General features: G+C 39.2%; 1 protein-coding gene across 1 annotated transcript in view; it reads left to right on the plus strand.

Moving 5' to 3' along the window:
- PTPN14 (protein tyrosine phosphatase non-receptor type 14) overlaps positions 1-21,656 on the plus strand; it is a 121,294-nt gene that overhangs the window by 67,551 nt on the left and 32,087 nt on the right. The window contains exons 4-10 of the mRNA XM_063328466.1: positions 8,997-9,094; positions 11,354-11,421; positions 14,269-14,339; positions 16,065-16,152; positions 18,618-18,706; positions 20,356-20,443; positions 21,165-21,247. Of these exons, the coding sequence (XP_063184536.1) occupies positions 8,997-9,094; positions 11,354-11,421; positions 14,269-14,339; positions 16,065-16,152; positions 18,618-18,706; positions 20,356-20,443; positions 21,165-21,247 (585 nt within the window). The remainder of the gene's footprint in view (positions 1-8,996; positions 9,095-11,353; positions 11,422-14,268; positions 14,340-16,064; positions 16,153-18,617; positions 18,707-20,355; positions 20,444-21,164; positions 21,248-21,656) is intronic.

Below are 21,656 nucleotides of genomic sequence, written 5' to 3' on the forward strand. Positions count from 1 at the left end.
ATTGTAATCTTTGGATCTCTGTAGCCAAATTCAAGTGTTTTGCTCAGTTCAGGAGACATGAGCTCATAGTTGTACACGTATTTAGGCTTAACTGTGGGTAGCCTGAAGTCAATAGCACTGCCATGTTGAACAATAACACTTTCAGAATGTGCTCAAAACCCAAACCAGATGGCTATGTGGCGTTTTTCAAAGTCCCAAATGTTTTATTCTAGCGTTTCCATGTAATATTTCTGCTTGCATTGAATGTTGGGTTTCAGCTGAAAATGCTAAAATACAGATTTCTGAACACTATACGATTTTGGTTATTTTGCTTTACTTTTGCAATCCCACTCCAGCTTTTATAAGGATGAATGCTGTGGTGGTGTCACCAGGCCTGGCTTTGCTGGGCTCCAGCTTGCTGAGACCAAACATAGCCCTTGCTGAGCGAGAGGGCTTGGAAGACAAGAGAATACAGCTTCCCCCATTTTTTTACTCTAAAAGGCATGTTGGAGTTTTGTGCTGTATAATTCTTTAGGTATTTGGATTAACTCTGATAAAATTATAGGTGGTTGTAAGGGAGTATATTGTGCTTATAAATTGTTGTAGGGCTCCCTGTAATTTGTTATAATTAATTCAAGAGTTCAAGGGCAGAAAATCAGGATCAGGTTGTGGCATGCCTTCCTTTCTTGCTAAAGCATGCCATTACTGGCCTTTTTATTTAAGGTTTAACTTTGTGTTTGTGGGTTTATTTGAACTCGAAGTATCCAAAAAGTATAATACAGTCTCAAAAATAAAGAACAAGTACAGAGGATGGACCTGTTGCGGTTGGGGGGGTTCCTTTTTAAACATAGAGAAATTGGTGGATACTGTAAAGCTGCATCTGCTGGCTAAGCCTCTCGCGTAAGGAGTGTGTGTTTTGGAAGGTTTGTGTCACGTCTGCAGGCCACAACAAGGCCTGGGTGCATGTCCCTGCTTGTGGCCCATCAGAAATGGCAGGAAAAGAAAAACACTCATGGAGCACTTCTTTTCAGTCCAAGCTCAGTCTTCTGCTGCGAACGAGAATGCTGAGTGTGATGCTGTTATCTCGTGTCTAACTGCTATGGGTTTCATTAGACATCCATTTAACACTGGACATCATAGAGCCACAAGACTTTGCCACGAGGCTATCCTGGTTATGTGAGAGGTTATAAATCGTGTGTTACCTTCCTAAACAGTCCCATGTCCATTTGCAATACATATATTCTTTACTTTTTGAATGCTCAATTTTGCTGTAGAAATTTGACTTCATGGACTGATTCACGCCAGAAAAAAAAACTTATTGCTCCTAAAATGCTCACACTTTGCATTTACATTTGAAATCTTCTGCCAGCTGTGTAAAGAATTGGTGGAGGTCTGAAATTTTAATAGACTGTCTTTCAGGGAACGTATGCAAACAAACAACCTTCCAGTAGTAAACTGATGAAATAGAGGTGCTAAACAACAACTAAGCAGTGCAAAATTCTGATCAGACTGTTTTCAGGTGTGCAAAGGTTTTCATGTTCTAGTATCCTTAGCCAGGAGCTGACTGTGTAGCCAGACCTTAACCTTTGGAAGACATTGGCCTTTGGTCGGAACTTCACTGGTGGGATGTGGTAGCTTACCTTTCATTGTGTACCTCATCACAGCTCATAGAGCAAGCCAGCTATCAGACTGTGTATTGTTTGTCCTTCTGCTCACAAGTTACATATCAAAACAAACGGAAAGTGACCGCCCTTGTGAAATTAGCCTGTTTTAGCCAAATCTCCTTTTCTCCCCTCCAGCTGTAAACTGTTGCTTTTAAAGAGAGAGATTGAGCAATGTGGAAGTAGGTGATATGAACTGTCTTTTGATCTGTCCTCCTTTTTTCATTCCTACGTGTGAAAATGATGCTAACCCAGCATTGTTCTGTCTCGTCAGGAAGGGGAAAAGGAATGACACAAATCTTTCCATGTATTTAATTTATTTTACTTTTAGTTTAAGTCATGTTTTCCATCCAGCTGCTGGAGGAAACCAGGATGTAGACAGTTGGATGCTGCTTTTGAACAACCAAATTTCTCGGTTACCTGGAGCTACCTTTGACCTACCTTATAAGGTTGCTGTGATCAAGGAGTTCCTACTCAAGAAACTGTTATGACTGTGTTTTTAATATTGGCATTGACAGTTTGAGCTTCTGAAGGAATTTCCTCCTGCGTGTGTGACAAAGGCTCTTTCGTCTCCTTCGCTCTTTTTTTTCCTGGCAAGTCTGCTGATCTTTCTGAAGGTCTGTGACAGGGTGTGGTAGACTTGTTCTCAATAATACCCTTCTAAAAACATTACGCTTTAGTAGTGGAAGCACAGCCATTGCTTTTTATATTCTACCACAAATCCCAGATAAATGGCTATTGTCTAGTACTGCCAAACGTCAGACTTTCCCTGCGAGAGAAGTTGATGAAATTCCAGAGCAGCGAGCTGGAGATGTTCTGTTTATCAACACCATCTAAGTTTTTTTACAATGGCAAAGACAAGGCCTTAGCACTGTGTTACTGACAATGACATCATCAATGTATGTACCTCTTTTTTTTTTTTTTTTTTTTTTTAAAGTGCCTTTAGATTAAGATGTGATGATTGAGTCATTGCATCTAAAATGTGTTTCAGCATGCTCAGGCCCAGAAATCATAACACCATCTTTGCCAATATACTTAACGTTGTATCTGAAAAGACCGGTCTTGTCTGCCTGCCTGCCTTGCTTTCTTGCCATATCAAATCCAGTCCAAGTTTGCAGTCAGTTTTCTTACAGTATATTGAGTGACACACATGAAATAAACAGCATCCAGTAAATAGCACTCTGGATTGAGACTTGGAAACAAAACCTAGATCTTCCAAATCTGCCCTGGTTTCCTGACCAAGTTTACTCGAGTAACTGCACCAGTGCTTCAGATACTCTTATTTATAAAATTAGGCCAATGATCATTAATACTATTTAAAGCATGTTTTTCTCAGAAAAGCAACCAGTAAGAGTTAAGTATTATTATCATTGTCTTAAATATGTAACAAATAAATAAAAATAACCTTTTGGTCATTATCAATTAGTTCCTTTGATTGCCTGTTGAATAGCTGAGTCATTGGCTCATGTAACTCAAAGGCTGAGGCAATATGAAAGACTGTGTTTAAAATAAAAAATGGGTTTCTAAAATGTAGCATATAGCTATCTGTGGAATCCTGTTGCTAAATAGTATCAAGGCTAAGATCATAGCAGATTTTATGGTGCGAGATGAACAATAGACACATCAGTAGCAAAGCTAATGCTTAAAATAATTTTAGTAAATGATAAAAGGCCTCTGTTCTGGAGAAACTGCTTCCCCTGTGGGCAGATTATTGCGTAAGTGTACATTGCAGCGTCTCTCCTCAGAAGTATATTACCATACTAAGGTAAACCCACATGAGCTGAGTCGGACTGTTGTTGTGATTCAATGAGACTTTTATTGTGTTCCTAATTTTAGAAGATCATATTGTAGTCTAATTGCAATTCTTTTTTTGAAGTTGGAAAAGAGCTGAAGGTCTTGAGCTAAACCACTTGTGGGCCAATCTGTTTCTCCTTTGAGTCTTAAGAGACTTCTTATTTTGAAGATATGCAACGGTAAAGCAGTTCTCTTTTCCTCCAGAGAAGAAGTTAAACTACATAGCTATGCAGTTATCCAATAGATAGGCTTGATGCCAAAGAGGTACCTAATGAGTTATAAAAAAGTCAGTCATGCTAGTAATTGCATCATTAGAAACAATTTTAAAGGAATTGTACCTCTTGGGTAACTAATACATGTTTTGTAGTGCTTTGTGTATTTTCAGATACAGTTTCAATACCAATAAATATTTACCTTGAGTGTAATGCATTTATTCGTACTGGCTTGAAATTTCCAGAAAAACACACTGACTGATAAAAAGTTTTTTAAAAGTGTTTCCTGCTGCACTAGAGATAATGTGTACATTCCAAACCCTTCCTGTCCCTGATGTACAGAGAACAAAAGTAAAACCAGGGGAAAATAATATTTTCAAACAGTATTAATCCTTATTATCTCAATCCTGTCACCTTTTTGTGTAAATGTATAGACATATGTATGTGTATGAAATATACATTTAGATTGTAAAACCCTGGGGCAATATGTGTTTTTTGTTCTCTTCTGGTACATTCCCTCGTGGAGTTGGATGCTGCTTGATTGCGAAGGCTACTGGGTATGATAGTCTTGAGTAATTATTAGTGAAGTATTTGTCTTGTGGTTCTTTGGAAGTCACTAGTAGGAAAATTGTGAAGATGCAGTGCACCAGTGCAATTTCTCTGCAAAACTAACCCATATTCTTACTTTTCGAAACAATCCTTTAATTTGTCCACAAAGATCTCACTTCCAATATTGATCAGGCCAGGTTCTGCATGGCTTATGGTATCTGAAACATTGGTTATTGAAGAGAATGGAAATCAGTAACATTGAGTTATTTTCTGCAAATGTAAAACAGCAACAGAGGTTATACATCAGATAAACAGTGGTGATGGAAGGGTACAATGAATTCAGTGACACTGTACAAACACCCACGTTCTTTTTTTTGAAGTGATCGGAGAACAAACACGAATCCTGATCTTGGGAGGTCTATGCAGAATTGTGTGGGCAAATGGAGTTTCTCTAAATTTACACAGCTGTACCCAAGTCTGAATCTGGGTGTTGCAATTAAATTTTAAAACAGTACCCTTATCTCCTGCTTACTAATACTATTTGGGGTTTTTTTACTCTGATGTAGTATGGATTGCTAAAATACAGATGTTGATTCTGGCGTTCAGATGTTGTCCAGTTGCAGCTTATTTACTTTATAAAAAAGTGTGCTTTTTGATGCAATAGATGCAAATATACTTTTAATGTTTTCTGTGTTGGCTAAATAGAGTTGTGGGAAATGATACGCTTATAATTATGGCTTTGTTCAGACTTGTTGTCCACTCCCATTCCCCTTGGAATTAGCTACAGGCTGGCAAACTGTAGTAGCCTTTATTATATTGAATACACAACGGCTCTGCGAAGAATGTTTAACCCAAAACGAGCAATGAAGGTGTGAGATTTCAACGCTCAGCCCACTTGGCCGTGGGTGTTTCTTCTGCCTTGCACTCCCCTAGTATGCCAGAATGGCTCTGTGATTGAAGCTTTGTAAGTCTTAATTTTGAATGTCTTGCCTTTTATTATTTGGGGGTGCAGATTGCAAACTTCTCATTTTGCTCAGTTTCCATTTGCTTTCCCAACTAAACCACCTAATAGGAGGCTTATAAAATGCATATTTTTATCTGCTGTTCTGGAGCAGCTTTCCTTGGTGAATCTACAGCTGAATCATTTTTAAAATGTTTGATTTCCCTCAAATTACAGATCTACTTTTGCAATCCAAGCAAACAAAGAGCAGTCTCAGCTAGCGTAGTGACATAATAACAGCATTTAACGTAATTTCAGATGGAGGAGCCTCAGATCCTTGACAGAATATGGGCCAATTTCTCCTCTCTGTTGGCTGGGCAGAGAGCCTGACCACAGTTTTGCAGCCACAGCTGAGCCATGAATCTGTGGCTGGTAGAGCTATTATAATCTTCTAGCAGAGCTTCCTCCAGGGTATGCTCCTCCTCTTCCTTGACAGTGGAGTTAGCCACTTCAGTTTGTGCCTGGGGAGGAGAGATGTCCCAGTTCGTGCCTTATGTGGCCACAGTGAAGGGAGATGCCAGGGGACACCTTAGGTGGGTGACCCTTGTGAGTGTCAGTCCAGGGGTTGAAGATGAAGCTGGTACAGACATAGATCGTCTCCAGTTTATCTTGGCATTTCCATTGAAAAAGGGGTCAGAGCCATAGCAGGTGATTGCTTTTCAGTGCGTTTGCCTGTGTACGGTGAAAACTTTCTCCATGAGATTTTTCCTGATGGATACTCGAGTTAATATCAGAGAGCTAATTAGATACATCTTTCAAACTCTTACTGTGTGTCAGTCTACAGTATATAATAAATCCTAAACTCTTATTCTAATAGTGTTAGTAAATGCAATGCTGTACCATAGTATTGTAGAATATTCCTATTAAAATTATTAAACGTGACTTCTTTCTAACATTCAGAGTGAAACACCTGAAAATGAGCATCTTTCTCATAAAGCGGGTGCTGACTGCTGTCTTAAAACAATTTTTCTGAAGTATTGGCAACTAAAATTGCAACTAAGACCCCACATCACTGTTTCTTCTGAAAGCCTTGGTCATAATATTTGATACTACAGTAACTGCATTGACATCCTATTTTTCATTATAATCTTTTCTAAATAATCTTCACAAATAATCTTTTCTATAGTTTATCTATAGTTTTGTGGGCATTGTGGTTGAAATCATGGCTCCCTAAAGCTGGTGACATTCTTGGCTTCTGTAGCGCTAGGCTGTCACTGTAAGATTTTACATTACTTTTACTCTCATGTAATCTCTTAACTTTGTGTTTATTTTAACAGTAGCTCTAACTATGGCAAATGTGGATTTTACTTTTCTTCTGTTAGACTAGAATATGTAACTCATGCATATATATGTAGCATTGACATCAATAGCCTGCTTTCAGGGTTACAAGTCTCGAAGACCAGATTCAGCAAACACTTGCTCACCTGCATACTTGATAAAGCAGCTTATGTCAAGCTTATATGAAAGCGTGCGTGTTTTCAGAATTGGGATTTAGTCCTTGCAAAGAAGTGGAAACAAGCTGATTTGTCTCTTGGACCGAGCAAGAGTGAAACCTGGGGCTGAAGCACGGGGCTCAAGCTGAGAAGCTGTATGCTCTTTACACTGCCTCTCTCAATCAAATTTCAAAATCCCCTGAAGTTTTAATCTTCATTAGGCTCTGTGAAAGCCAAAGCTAAGCATTTTAAATGAGATTATATTTTTCCTGTTTGAAAATGTTCTTCTGCCTTTCGTAGGAGAGAGGGGAAGGGGAAGCCTAAAACCAGTAACCCAACCATTACTTTTTAAACACACGTAAAAATTGCAAACTCCGAAGGGCACTTTTCAGACATGAAGAATATGTGCAGAGGACTTCCCTGAAAGGATTTCTCTGCCCTGCCACGCTTGTAGCCTCTGAGCACCCTGCTGCCTTGAGAGTACGGGGCTGGTCAGAGCATTGGTGCTGTCTAGTGGCAAGTTACTGCATCTCACATCGCTGACAGAAGAGTTAACTGAAGAAAAATGTAAAATGCTGCATTTGATTAATAGCCCTCAAAGCATGGCTTGGGTTATGCTGAGTTTGAAGCATGTAGGTATTTTCTAATGCCTCCACACAGAATTAAACGGTAATATTTTCAAGTATAGTTAAGGCAGTGCCATCCCTGTAACATGGGTTACAGTGGTTCCCCTTTCCAAGAAGGAAAGGTTAATTGCGTTGGTACTGGGAAGTGACTTACACGCGCACACACACGTGTCTGAAATCGTTAAAACAAGACCAGAAGAGTTTCTTTGCTGTTCCCAAAGGTTCAGAGGTAAGGTCAGCTGTGGTGTGCTGGTTGCAGCCTAGTCCAGTTAGGAGTTTACTGCCCCCAGCCCTTCTGACAGCTCTTTGCTGTCTGCCTTGCAGAGGGTGCAGTCTCTGAGACTGGCTAGCATGCTTGTGTACCATTTCTTTCTGACGAGGTTTATCTCAAGCAATTATTTTTTAAATCCATGCCATTTTGAGGGGATGCCTTTGTGTTGGCGGGGTGAGCAGGCACGCAGCTGAAGGGAGCAGTGACCTCCTAACCTGGTTCAGCTGCAGCGAGACCGGCATGTCTGGTCACAGCCCGAGAAACTCCTCTTCTGTATTTTTGGGGGTCACCCAGGCGCGTCAGTTGCTGTCAGCAGGTCTGGGGGCTGGGTGCATGAGGCTGTGAGTGCACACGTGAACTGTGGCTATGCTGGACTCAGACCTGATAAGTTGTTGCACGTTGACTGAGAAGGAATTGTGTTTCAACTCAGTTGGAACAGGTTGCGTATGTCTGCACCAAAAGCTTAAGCTGATGGACGCGAGATCATTATATCGCTGTAACTCAACTGTATTTGTTTATTGGTACATCAGTGGCTGATATGGTGTCCTTGCAATTGGGACTATAATTTCTTCAGCTGCCTTTCTTGCCCTTGCCTGGTTTTACTGCCCATGCCACACAGGTAGCTCGAGGGAACATGCATTGGTGCCTGTACAATAAAAAGCTGTGGCCAGTTAATGAAGCTGTCTCCACTGGACTTTAACCTGATATGCCAGAGGGACTGGTATGTATCCCTGCTGCTTTGGCCAGTTCTGCTGTGGGTCTGGTCCAGTTCAGTGGATCGGGAGGGATGCACAGATGGGGACAGTAACTCGTTAAGCTTTTTTGTGGAAAGCTTCTTGTTTATCTATATCTACTCTATTGCAAATATAAGGTGAAATGTGTGAGTTCTGTCACTGTGGTTGAAACTAAAATAGTTTTTCTTGTGATTAGCTGCTGCGGGTCATCAAGTGCATTACATTAGAAGCTGGCTTTGCTTGACTTGTGTGTCTAAGTCATCCTTACAGAGGAGAGATGCCAATTTGAAAAACTTCTATATGGGCCATAGTTAAGGTTATGTCAGTAGGCCAAAGTATATTGCTAATATTCTGTTTCTTCTATCAAAATGGGGACACTGGAGCAAAAGCAATAGAAGAAATATGGAACAGCCTCTTTTTGTATTGGTGATTGCATGGTCTTCAGTAACCTCTACAAGATTTATGGAGGAGGTAATCCCAGCAGATGTCCCTCTTCTATGTGGTCTAGGGAACACAAATTAGAACTTTTTATTTTCCTTTTCATCCACCTGGAAGCACTGCACAGGTAGGGATCATGTTGGTTTCTTTTGGTAAGGTGGAACTTCTGAAGGCAGGCACAGACTGCTGCTTAACAGCCTGACCTGTTTGTGGTGCGCTTTTCTTGCTTTCAGCAGTCCTTTGTTGTACAAATGTACAAATGTATAGGTGTTCTGATTTGTGCTTTTTTTCGTTTGTAGATATCAGTATTACCTACAAGTGAAAAAAGATGTTCTTGATGGACGATTGCTTCCTTCATTGGAGCAGGGAATTCGACTAGCTGGTTTGGCAGTGCAAGGTAAGATGACATGACCTGATAGCCCTTTCCCACATTAGTGTTTTTGGTTTGTTCTATATGTTGATTGGGCACTAACTAAGGCCTTGTGTGACTCCTACTCACAACAGCTGGGTTTTCTATTGATTTAAAAGTGCATAGGTGGACTGCTGCTGATAAAACACTCACACCCTCAGGGAGGGAAAGATGGACCACATCACAGCGTTCAACTTTGCTATTTCTAAAATCCGTGTTAGTGAATCTGAACAAAACTCCAGTTCTAACCCCAACCACGGAGTACTTTGCAGAGTGAATTTGCTTCACGTTCTCTGGTTTGAAATGCAATTACATCAAAGAGCACAGCAGCAGCTTTAATTTTGCCTTTAATTAAAAACTCATTTTGCTGTATAGTGTTATCTGAAGTATGAAAGAACACATGACCATAATTGTTATGGGAGTTATAAATTATTAATAAACTACTTCTTACAACATGATTTTTGTTCTGAGCCTCCTAAAGACATCAATAAAAATGAGATCACATAATGTATATGGGCAGAGGAGGAAGCCCTGTATTTGGAGAAAGTATGTTTGAGCCCATCCATGACTGACTATGAGAACCTAAGATAGTGTGTCAGCAATCATGCTCTGGGCCTGTCCTCTGATGAGAGAGAAGGGGGAAGTATATATATAAATAGCAAACATGAAGATCTGATTCTTGAAAATTAAAGGTTCAAAGGAGATCAGTGTTAATGTGATCTTCCTTAGGGCAGTAGAAATTCTGGTTTAGTATCTTATTTCTTGGTTAAAAATTGAAGAAAAAATGTTTCCTGTCAAATATTGAAAACTTTTGTTAATAAAGGAAGCTATATGTATAAGATTCCATAACGAATCTTGCTATTTAAGTAAATGAAATTTTTCCAGTGTGTTAGGGCTCAATAGATACTGAGTATGTTTCACTGGTCCTGTGTTTTTGGAGCTTTTTGCTAACTTTGAGAGTGAGTCAGTCTTTGTCATCAGTTTGAAGTAATCGCTTTTATTCTGAATTTTCTACATAATCTACTATATTTCAAAGACCATTGCATCAGAATGCTGCACCTAATCTTGTTCGCTTTATTCCTGACCTTGTGTTATTCCCTTTGTCCTCTGCATGTGATGCAACTGAAGATATTTGAAATACTTCTTTTAAACTTACAGACTCTGTTTCATGTCCATTTTGATTTCTTTCTGTTTATGTTAAAACATAACTCTGAGGTGAAAACAAAATGAAACTGCATTTTTGGCATCCTGCAATAAGTGAAATTGTCTAGAAGCTTTGAAAGAATGTTTAGCTAATATGATTTATGGTGGGAATTTCCAGCTTCTATAATGTGAGGATCTTGTAGATGGCGTTTGATCCAGTTCAATTAATATAAAATAAAAACCTCCTGGCAAGGTATTCTTTTGATATAAGCTGTTGTGTATTTAACAGATAAATATAGGCTTTGTTTTTTTTTTTTTGTTTTTTTTTTTTTTTTTTGTTTTGTTTTTTTTTTTTTTTTTTTTTTAAATGTAGCTTAGCCTTTAGGAAGCATTTTCGAAACTCCACAGTTTCAAGGACATTTAGACAAGAATCCTCAGCCCAACGTATGAGTGAATGTGAGCATGGAGATAAGTACCTCTTAAAGACACGTAGAAGTAGAAAAACAAGTAGAAAGGTGTGGGCCAGCCAGTTAAACTGACACAGTGCCTGTACTGTTATATTGGCTGCAGAAGGGTAAGACCTCCCTGCCCTCTTCCCCCACAAACCATCTTGGTTGTTGACAATTTTTAATAGAATTGGCGAGTGGATTTTAACCTCCTAGGCTGTAAAATTAAACATCTTTTGTACAATTGTGTTAGAATTGTAGCAGAGGTAGATTAAGGTTGGAAATGTTGGAGAAGCAAAAGCATGTACCATTTTTAAAGAGGGTGAGCAATCCCAGCCCTGTTAGATGCTGGTATTAGTTCAAGAAGGCTACAGAAAAAGCAACTCTTGCACTCGTCATGGTTAAGCATTACAAATGGTCATAATATTAGGTATCAAAAGAGAGAAATTACTTGTTGGCTATTATTTGATCTCTAGTAATAACACTATTATTTTCAGACCTCCATATTAAAAGCTAAAGTACAAGCAGAAATCTTTGTGCTGGGTTGTGGCTTCAGAGAGAACTCGCCCACTTGAAATTAAGCATCTGTGCAAAGGTTGAGTGTGGTCTTAACATGTGTGGAAAGTGCTAAAATGAGTAATTGTGTTGTTTTTTCCAGCGGATTTTGGAGACTATAATCAGTTTGAATCTCATGACTTCCTCAGAGAATATGTCTTGTTCCCTATGGTGAGTTCCTTAACCCCTTCTTTTGTGGTCTTTTATGAATAATTTCTCCATGCCTCAGAGATGGCTTTGTTGATAAGAGGATAAAAGCACCAGTGCTGAACTATTAAGAGTGGAAACAAACTTTGCTCCCCAAAACCTGCAGTTTACTTGATTGTATCAGAATGAATATATGCTGTGGAAATTTAGCCCTTTTTCAGTTCCTGTTAAGCCTCCACTAGGAATAGGTGTCAACAAAAGAAATGTACTACTTTGAATCAAAAAAGACTTTGCAGCTATTTAGGTGGTGTGTATTAGCTGTACTGCAGTATTAGTAACATGGTGTAACAAGGGGATATGAAGGCTGCTGATGTAAATGTTGTGTCACAGGAAAAATCATACAGCCTTTCCTTAAGAGAATGTGAATTTACATCAGCTGACTATTAGACTGAAGTGAAGCATGAATCAGGTCTCTTCTTAAAATGTTCTCCAGGGACTGTCTGTAAATTTGTTTCAAATTTACATTGGAAACTAGCAAATAATTTGAATGCTGAGGGAAGTGTTTTAGGTCACTAATGATGTTCAAAACTCTGGTGACAATGCCAAGCACTTGTAATCCATGACATTGAGCCTCTCTGGGAGAGTAGATTAAAGAAAAAAAAAAAGCCTGCTGAGGTTAAGGCTGGCTTTATTTTAAATGAACAGATCCATCAACACAAGTCTTGAGTGTAAGCTTCATAAAGTGTAAAAGATCTTGGAATTCTTTCTAACTGGGGAAAAAAAATTTGGAAGTGGGGTGGGGTTCCCATGCCCTGAGTGTAGCTGCCTAGAAGTTAAGGCATCTGGTTTCCCTCTGCAATTAGTGGAGCGGTAGAGAGAGAATGATTCATCTCACTGTAATTTGAAGGCTTGAGAAAGGCACTTCCAGAAGCATTTCATCCCATTTACCGGTGCTCTTTGTACAGGAACTGCAGCAGATAGTCCATTCTGAAGTCCAAAAAGGTGACAGCTGCACAGTGTCTTGAAGTGAAAGTGCAATTTTGAGCTGGCAGACTGAGTTCAGTACCACCTGAAAAAGAGAGTCATCAGGAAGAAGGGGAATTTATGTATAGAGATCTGAATGTTCCTTGTATAGCTAGAATGTGGTTTCACTATTGACCTTTCACTAAGAAACTTCTGTTAGCCTGACTGGTGGAGTAGGATTTCTTTGGTAGGCCGCCTTAATGATGATGTGTATAGTTGATGGATTATGAAGTCGTGTACGATAGCCTAAGTGGGAAAGAAGATGGCTGCAAATATAGACACAGATACGTGTTGTCAAGCTGTCACTTTGTAAATTACTGAACTTCCGAAAAATAACCGAGATTGTTTTTCTATGTAAAGAAAAAAATTAAAAATAGAGGAGGGTTTAGGCCTCTAGATGAGCTTTCTGGTGGTTAATTTCTATGTGGTTCAGCAGCAGTTTACTCTTTGGGCCCATCTCCTCGAACCTCTATTTTTTAGTCCGCTGCCTACATGGTGTTGTGGTCTTCTGTTTTGCATGTGCTCACTTTGTGGTGTCTTGCCTTTCAGCCGTGCTACTATTGCTAAATTTAACAAAATCAGCAAAGTCTGCTTCCTACAGTCTTCAGAAGTCTACTCTTAGATCAACTCTAGACATTTCTTTAACTACTTGTCTTTGCTTTTCTGGGGAGGAGCGGATAACGTAGTAGTAAATATTTCACTGCAAGTTCAGTGACAGTTGCTAAGTGCTGCAGATATAAACTAGTCCTGAAGCAAGTGGGAGGATTTGAGTGAATCTTGGGCGTAGAAACAGCCCCCAACAAGAACGTTGCTATAAATTCATTAGTGAAGTGAGCTGGTGGATGAGGGAGGGGCAGCTACATTTGTACTGTTTGATCTTGTGAGGCTACAATGTGTGTCAAACGGCATTTCTTCAGCAGGGAAAAGAACAAAGTTATGTACACAGTACACCCCACAGGTGTGTAGCTGTGCATAGGCATGCACCATGCCATTTTTCATTAGCACGCTACCACTTTCACATTTTTTTGTGGCAGAAGCAAATATCAGAGGGAGGGCCCCATTGAGCAAGAAACAGGCAGTGTATTTAAGTACATTACATGCAGCCTTAAGGCTTTTTTAAATAAAAAGAAGAACTTTGAGGTTTTGCAAGAAAGTTTTTCAGCTTCCTTTTTTTTTTTTTTGCCTTGAATTTATGAGCAGACTTCCTTTATTAACTTGCTCCCAATTATTTCAGAATTGTTTCTACCACACATTATTAAATTTGCAGAAGATAAAAATTTCTACTCAGAAATGTGTTGCAAGCATAAAGTACATTTTATTACATATTTGAAGAGGCAGCAAAACTTTCAGTCCCTTTTAACATGGTGAAGGTAGTACCTGTAGGCTACAGGACAGAAAATAGCCATGACTGGGTTTTCCACTGTCTGCATTATTTTGGGCTGTTTTAAAAGGTATATATTAATTTGTGGACTTCCAAGTGTTTTTAAAGACTTGTTTGGTCCTTATCCAGGAAAAGATCCCTTATTTGCGCTCTATATTCTGTTCTCTATTTTGGAATAATAAGCACCTTACCCCTATTTTTAACAGTATCTTTTTACTCCCCCCCACACCCCGCAAAAAAAAATAATATAAAAAGCTATAAAAACCCCAGACTCTTGTGTTCTCCTTGCAGATTTTCAGCATCCCATGCTCTGAATTTTCAGTGCAGTTGCTGATAGCTTCTCTCTCTGTAATTACTCGGAAGGGTAATTACAATCCTGAAACATCTGCCATCATAATTCCTGTCCTGCCTTTTGTCATCTCTCTCTTTGGATAACTAGGTTTTGATGCTGCTTCGTCTTTTTACAGGACTGGACCCAGGATGAAGCTGTCTTGGAAGAGCTGACTCAAAAGGTTGCTCAGGAGCATCGAACTCACAGGTGAGCTTGACACGTTAAGATTTGGATTATGTTTTTTTTATTGTCATCATCTTCCTAGGACTTTCCATCCTCCCTAAGCTTTTCTGGCAGGAGTAAACTAGTCTATCTTCATGTTACTATTATGCTACATCTCGCTAGATTTTTAATTAGTCTGTTGCAAAAGATTATCTGCCTCTTGTGAACACAAAATGGCTGAGGAACTTAATCCCAAATAAATGAGCATTTGCACCATAAGGTTTAATAAGCATGTGTAACACTACTTGCACTATGTAGTAGACTCCTTTGTCTTCTTGGTTTGACTGAAATCCTCATGGTGAAAAACCCTGTGACTTGATCGGAGGTGGTCCAAGGATCTGTCTGAGGTTTTTCTCTCATTCAAGAGAGAGGGGGCGATACATATGCTCGCAATGTAATGGAAATGAGAAATAACAGGAGCTGGGTTTTAAGTCTAGTTGTGGAAAAGATACAATATGCTGTTACTAGTTAATAAGCTAGGAGTGTATGTATTGATGCTTCAGTACAAATACCCTCTTCGTAAGCAGGCTTCTTCCGTGTCATCTGGATGTTTTGGTAGTGGAAGTACTCAAACCTCTAGAGCGTTGCTCTTAGAAAAAATGGTGGTGTCTATATGTTATTGGAAATAATCTTTTGTGTTATATTATGAATGTGCATTTAAAACTTTACTATGACAGTGACATGACTTCAGTTTTATGTGAAAGGTGCAGCACTCCCATTATATGACAGAAAATGGTTGTAAAGGGGCAAATACGAATCTCTGAGTCAAACATGATTCTCAGTCTGAGTTAGAATGCAAGCTTGGGCCTTTGATGCAACCAGCTTCCAAGCTGGCCATAAAGCTGCCATGAGCTGCTTGTGCGATCTTGGTTAACTCAGACTTGAAAGGAAAGATTTCCCTTCCCTGCTGTGCTCTTTAGTGCTATTTCTGCAACTCAAAGAGCAAATACCTATCCTCTCTTCAGTAAGTAGATCACATTCCACCTCCTTTTTCTCCCTCTTTCTCCCAAGTATTTGTCCGGTTCCTATATTTCTGTTTGTAAGCTGTGGTAAGGAGGAGCAAAGAGGAGAAACATTAATAGTGTCCTTCTTTTGGAGCAACCTGCCATCTATTCTGACCTGCTTTTGAGAACTGAAATTTCTGAATTCCTGAGCTGTGACAGCAGCATGTGTAGACACGTGTGTAAAAGTTTTCAGGTGATCTGTTCTCGATTATGAAAGAGAACCTGCTCAACATTCAATTTAGCACCTGTTTTTTTGAACAGACAACATGAAAATGTATGTCTTCCCTTTTAAGACATTTTAAGCAACTTCAGTAGATTTGTATACTATTTATGCAAATTAGGTCCCTTATGGCTCAAATTTGCCATCCAGAACTAGACACAATCTAATGCAATGTCCTGATGTTGTAATAAAGCCTGGAAAATATTTGATGTGTGCAGAAGAAACTGAGTAATGTGATCAGTTCAGTTTCTTCCTCCTATAATTTGAACTGTGCTTTGTACCTTACCTTAGCAACATTCAGTAAAATTCCTCCCCTTGTTGATTATGATCCTCATACTGAAAGTTAGTTTTGTCTTGTGCATTTCTACGCAGCATCTCCAAAGTGTCTTCTGAAGTGGTTTGTGAATATCTCTTTTTTTTTCACCAGTATTTTTTGTGTACGTATAATACTGAACCATTTGCTGCCTTTTGTTACTCTAATTGCAGCGGCATTACAGCAGCAGAAGCTGAGCTAATGTACATCAATGAAGTGGAACGCCTTGATGGGTTTGGACAGGAAACTTTCCCTGTGAAGGTATGTTAGTGTATATTATAAAAGAACCTCTGAATCAAACAATGCAGGAGTTTGCAGCAACCTTTGGAACGCATGCAAGTTGTGTTTGTCCAAAAGAGATGGGACTTGTTTCACTGTTCTGGAGGGTGAAATGACTGCTGGTAGTTTGAATGGACGTTGCAGTGTGAGAGTATGTTAGGCCTGTAGTGTTACTTCTCTTCCACCAAAATCCTTTTCATAGAAGAGGTTGCTATATGCTAGGGCCTGCTCACTCGGGAAGCAGAGGTGCTCCTTGCTTTTCTTTGAGCGCTGTCTGAGGGAGAGCAGCTGAAGCAAATGAACCTTAACTCTGGTCTCCTTTAACAGGATAGGAAGATAAGACCTTTTCATATCTTTCTAAGTGGCTATTTACCAAGCATTAACTTTACCTTTCCTTGTTTTCTCACATGTGCACACAAGTCCTCCAGACATTTAAAGTTGAGAGAAGGTTTCAAGGTTTATTTTGCATTTTTAGTCCCTTTCCCTTTGCTGGAAGCCCCTTTCTGCCATGAACGGTCTGCGTGGCCTTATGGAGCACATCCCACCATGATAAAGTTGTGCTGAGAAACTGAAACCTGCCATTACCAACATGACCCATTTCTTTTTGCTAAGCAACTGGCTGTCAGTTTTTCTGCTACTTAAAGTTGACTGGAATTTAAAAACAAACCAACCAAACAAAACCCCACACCAAACAAAAAAAGCTTTCTGCTGAAGTCAAAATTGATTTTTTAGCCAATCTTAAAATTGGGCTGCAGAGGAGGAGCTAAATGGCAAAAAAAACGAACCCCTACCCAACAACAAAAATTGTGGAATGTTTATTGCCAATGAATGAAATCAGTGTTTTCCTCAAATTAATTTGGATTAATGCTGCATGCTGCTGCAAAGGATTTCTGTGTTGGGATTGTTGTTAGATATTACTGCATGTCAGTAAGATAAGTATGAAGAGTGGACTGGATGCTCTGCAAAACTGCAGGAAGAGGTTACCTTTGCATCAAAGAGCAGCGTGCTGGCCTTGTAGACAAACAGAATTGCATTTGAAGGGAAAAAAAAAAGATTTCTCTTTTGTTCCTGTTAGAAAATACTATTAGATATATGTTTCTCTTTCTTTCTGTATAGATACTTGTATGTATACACGCACATGTGTATATGTGTACAAATACATACATTTCCCCCAACGTTTTCCCAATCTCTTTGCCTTCTAAAGCTGCCTCTGGAACAAGGCAGAGGAATGTGTAGTCCTCTAATCAGACTAAACTGAAGACTGTTGCTTGTAGGACCTCTGCTGTCTTGTGTATGTGGAAGAACGCGGGTCTATGCGGCACTGAGAATCTGTGCACAGGCTAGGCCTTGAAAATATGCATCCATCATTTGTTTGCAAAAGGCCTAACACTTAATAGTTAGAAACAGATGTAGATACTCCATTGTTGCCTTCTGGGGATCAAGTATAGCAAGGCCAGGAGAGCAGCTCTAATCTGATCTACTAAAATGCAGGGATGCCTGATGGTTTCTAGAATTTGCTCATGTGTAGTGCATTGACTTCTCTCATATCCTTTCTTCTAGCAGATCTTTTTTAACCACACTCTTTGTGTTAGCATGATTTTTATTTACCACTTTAAAGTGTGAATCAATTACTATATATGCAGCTGAGGGGGACTTGCTTTTGTTGATCAGTGTAGAAAACCTCTTTGTCAACAGCATTAAGCTTTTGTAGCAAAAAAAAAAAAGCATTTTTAAGAAAACAACTGATTGCAAAATGGAACAGGAGCACATGATGTTCAAACAGGAGGCTACAAGGAGACATGGGTAGGCACAAAAATAATATAACTTCTGAAAAACAATGCACGAACAGTGGACGTTATGTGGTACATGAAGATGAATATTTAATCCAATAATGGAAAAACAATGGAGGATGTATCTGTATGGAGATAAAAGTACTGTCTAGAGTGACATGCTGTGAACTTCTACATGGAGTACTTAAAGGAGGAACCGTGAAGGGTACAGCTTTTGAGAAGGATTCCATCTCCAGGTGTGGTTTTCTGAAATCTCGACATGTTTTAACAGGTGACTGGAGAAATGCTGTGAATGTGAAAGAGGACTATTGCTTTTGGTAGTCGTATGGGCTCTAGATAGCTATAATCACAATGATACGGAATGTGGGGTATTATACAATTAATGCCAGTTTGTGGTGTGTGTGGTGTTTGGTGGAGGAGAACCTTGGGCTCGTTTAGACTTCATCTGTTTTCACTAATCAATAGAATGAATCTAGTTAAGTGTTAACTGCTTTGAAATGGTGAAAATTGGAGTCCGATCAATCAGCAAAATACAGATTAGTCAAGGGTTAGTCCTGCATTCAGTCTGAAGACGGGCTTCTGTTTGGTAGTTCAGCGTGCATTTGCATGTATTGGCAAGTTTCTTTATTAAACTAAATATGTATCCTTTCTCTGCAGGATAATCATGGAAATGACATACACCTCGGTATTTTCTTCATGGGAATCTTCATAAAAAACAGAATTGGAAGGAAAACTGTGATTTATAGGTAAAAGCTAGGGTCTTCTGTATTTAAAGCAAGTTTCTTTTCAGAGCTCCACGTGTGGGGTTTATGTGGCTTCAATAGGGCCAATCCTCTAACTAAGGAGTAGTCACCTTGCTGTTTTCAGGATTGGCCTCTTGGCTGTAAGAGATGTGATAAAGAATAATTTCTGATGTCTGTGAATGGGTTTGACGGCAAGAAAGATGTAGTTGTCTGTCATGTATCTTGTTCTACTTAAAAAGCTTTGATCCCTTTTCTTTTCTTGCCTTTATGTCTGCTGCTTTGATGCTTCTGAATGCAAATCTGTTAAACCTCACGGTTGGCAGCCTAGGCACTCAACATTTCTGAAATTCTGGTTGCCATATTTAGGTGCCCCACTAAAAAAAAGCTGAAGTTTCTCATTCCGTAATTTTGAAAATCCTGTCTGTGTCACTTGTTTATTTGTTCTGCTGTTTATTTTGGTTATTAAGAATCACTTAAGTGTTTCCATTAACTTACTTTTCTGGGTTTTGTTACTTCTTACAAAAGTTTCTTCTGTATTAAAATGTTCCTAGAAATCTCCATGATTCCAGGGAGGATAGGGTTTCACTCACTCCTCTTTACTGCTGGTCTGGTGGGTATTTCTGTTAACTGTCAGTGTCAACTTGAAGTGGATTTTTACTAGTCCCTGTTACTAGAATACAAACATTAGCGCAGCCAAAAAATTGTGTTTTATGAGGAGCACTAATTTTTAGTCAGTAGCTAAGGCTTGTGTCAGGCTTAAGCTGGAATGTTGGGGTTTTTTGCCTTAAAAGGGCTCTTAGTGGTCATCTTCAAAAATGTTAGGGCTCCCTTTTCCGCGTAGCTGATATTTTGCGTATTTAATTTTGAGAAGAAATTAGAGAATACTTTAACTGTGCTAGGTGACAAAAGCAAGAAGTTTCTTTACACGTAGAAGTGGTAGTTGGTGCTGGGATCCTTACTCTGTGGAAATATGCACTTCAAGCATCCTGCCATGACATGAAGAGGAATGCATGCTGCAAACAGAACAAACAAGTCCTTTCCATCCCCATGGATTGCATGCAATGTACGCAAATGTCTGTCAGCTATTTGTAAGAAGATTATAACTCTGATCTTGGGTAACCTGACAATTACTTGGAAAAAAAAGATTGCAAACATAAAACCAGAGTATTAACATGGTATGCATAGTCTACATAACCATGTTGTCAACTTAAGCTTCGTTAGGAAGAATTGGCACTGGAGGAAAGTTGGAAACGGCATTTGGAGAGGAATGGCACTATTAAAAAAAAATTTTTTTTAAATCTCTATTACATGTGGCTAAGATCAATCAGTTCAAAAATGCCACAGCTCAGTATAATGTTTATCATTAATGTATTTTCAATGTATCTTCTATTGTGAGTCTTTAAATTCGTGGTTTTAAAGAGAGCTTTTAACTCTCCTGCTCTAGGTTAAGACCTGAATATCTGTTTCTCCTTTAATCAGAGCATGATATCCTTATTCTTTTCTTATTTTCCTGACCATGTTTCTTCACCAAACAGCTACTGAAAAGCGTTCCCATAAAATGAGACTAATGTTGACTAAGGGATTCTTAATGTGTTTGTGAAATGTTTGAATGTATGTGTTGGCAACCTCTACCGCATTTTTTTACTCTACAGGTGGAATGACATTGGGAATATAGCACATAACAAGTCTTCGATTGTTCTAGAGTTGATCAACAAAGAAGAGAATGTGCTCTTTCACACAGTAAGAAAAAGCTCCTAATCGGTGTCATCAAGAAAGCTGCTTATTTAAAAAATAAACCTTTACAATTCCACTTTCCCAAAGGGGCTTACTCACCATAAGCCGTGCCCTCCTCAAAGTTCATATTTTAGTTTATGCAGAGAGTGAAATTAACTTTGTTTAGCTACCAATATTTGTATTCTCTTCCAGGCATCCCAAAGTATACTATGCTGGGAAGTCTGCAAAAAACTGAACTGCTTGTTGGATGAAACATCCTCAGTGCCACACTTCTTTTTCATGCTGGCATAAATATAGCAGCATAATCAGTTGTAGGAACTGGGCACAAGCTACCATGTGCGCACATACTGGAACTCAGGGGGCTGCAGTGCTGTTCTGTGCTATTTAAAATCACTCTGCATCTCCCTGAACCAAGGCCAGTATAGAAACTGGACCAGCAAGCTTGAGCCATTTCTTTTTGTGTTGTCCCTCCTTCCCTCCCACTGTGACTTAGCAGTGAAGTGGCAGCATGTAAAGGCATGCCACTGTATTTCAGTAATTCAATGCCTTGAATGCTCTTGAGGGCACTAGACATGTTCTTGGCAGCCAGATTCTGTACATGATGGACCTTACCAAGCATTACTGCAATTGGATTTTTAAAATTCTTCTTTGTTCCTGCTCGGTAAGGATAACAAAATGAATGATTAGATATATTTTTTTTTTCCCCTATGTTTTCTTGTGTTTAAAGGATGATCTTGAAAATGCCAAATATATTTCGCGGCTGTTTGCAGCAAGACACAAGTTTTACAAACAGAACAAAATCTGCACAGAGTGAGTACTCCTTCTTCAGAGTTGTTTTCTGACACCCTGCTTTGGAATTGCTCTGAGTTTTGGCGTGTCTGGTTTTGTTTGGTTTTTCTAGTCACTTGTGTCATTCTTTTCCCCTTTCCCTTTTTTTCTTGTTTTGTTTTAACCACCAACAAGAACAGACAATTGAGAATGAAATTTCATTCTGACCCTTGTAAGGCTTGATACTCCCCAAGCAGCCATATCTGACAGAGAATCTTAAATTGAAGCCCTTGGTCTCTGCCGTTCATAACCTCAGAGTATTAGTATAAACAGGAGTGAAAGGTGACATGTGTTAACATGCCAAAAGTGAATTGCAGTAGCATTTTGAAGATGCATTACCCATCTAGCAGCTAAGGTCGGTGGAAAACACAGGTTGTCATCTTCTAATTTG

Source organism: Chroicocephalus ridibundus, chromosome 3 (genome assembly GCF_963924245.1).
Source record: "Chroicocephalus ridibundus chromosome 3, bChrRid1.1, whole genome shotgun sequence".
In the NCBI taxonomy this organism is placed as follows: domain Eukaryota; kingdom Metazoa; phylum Chordata; class Aves; order Charadriiformes; family Laridae; genus Chroicocephalus; species Chroicocephalus ridibundus.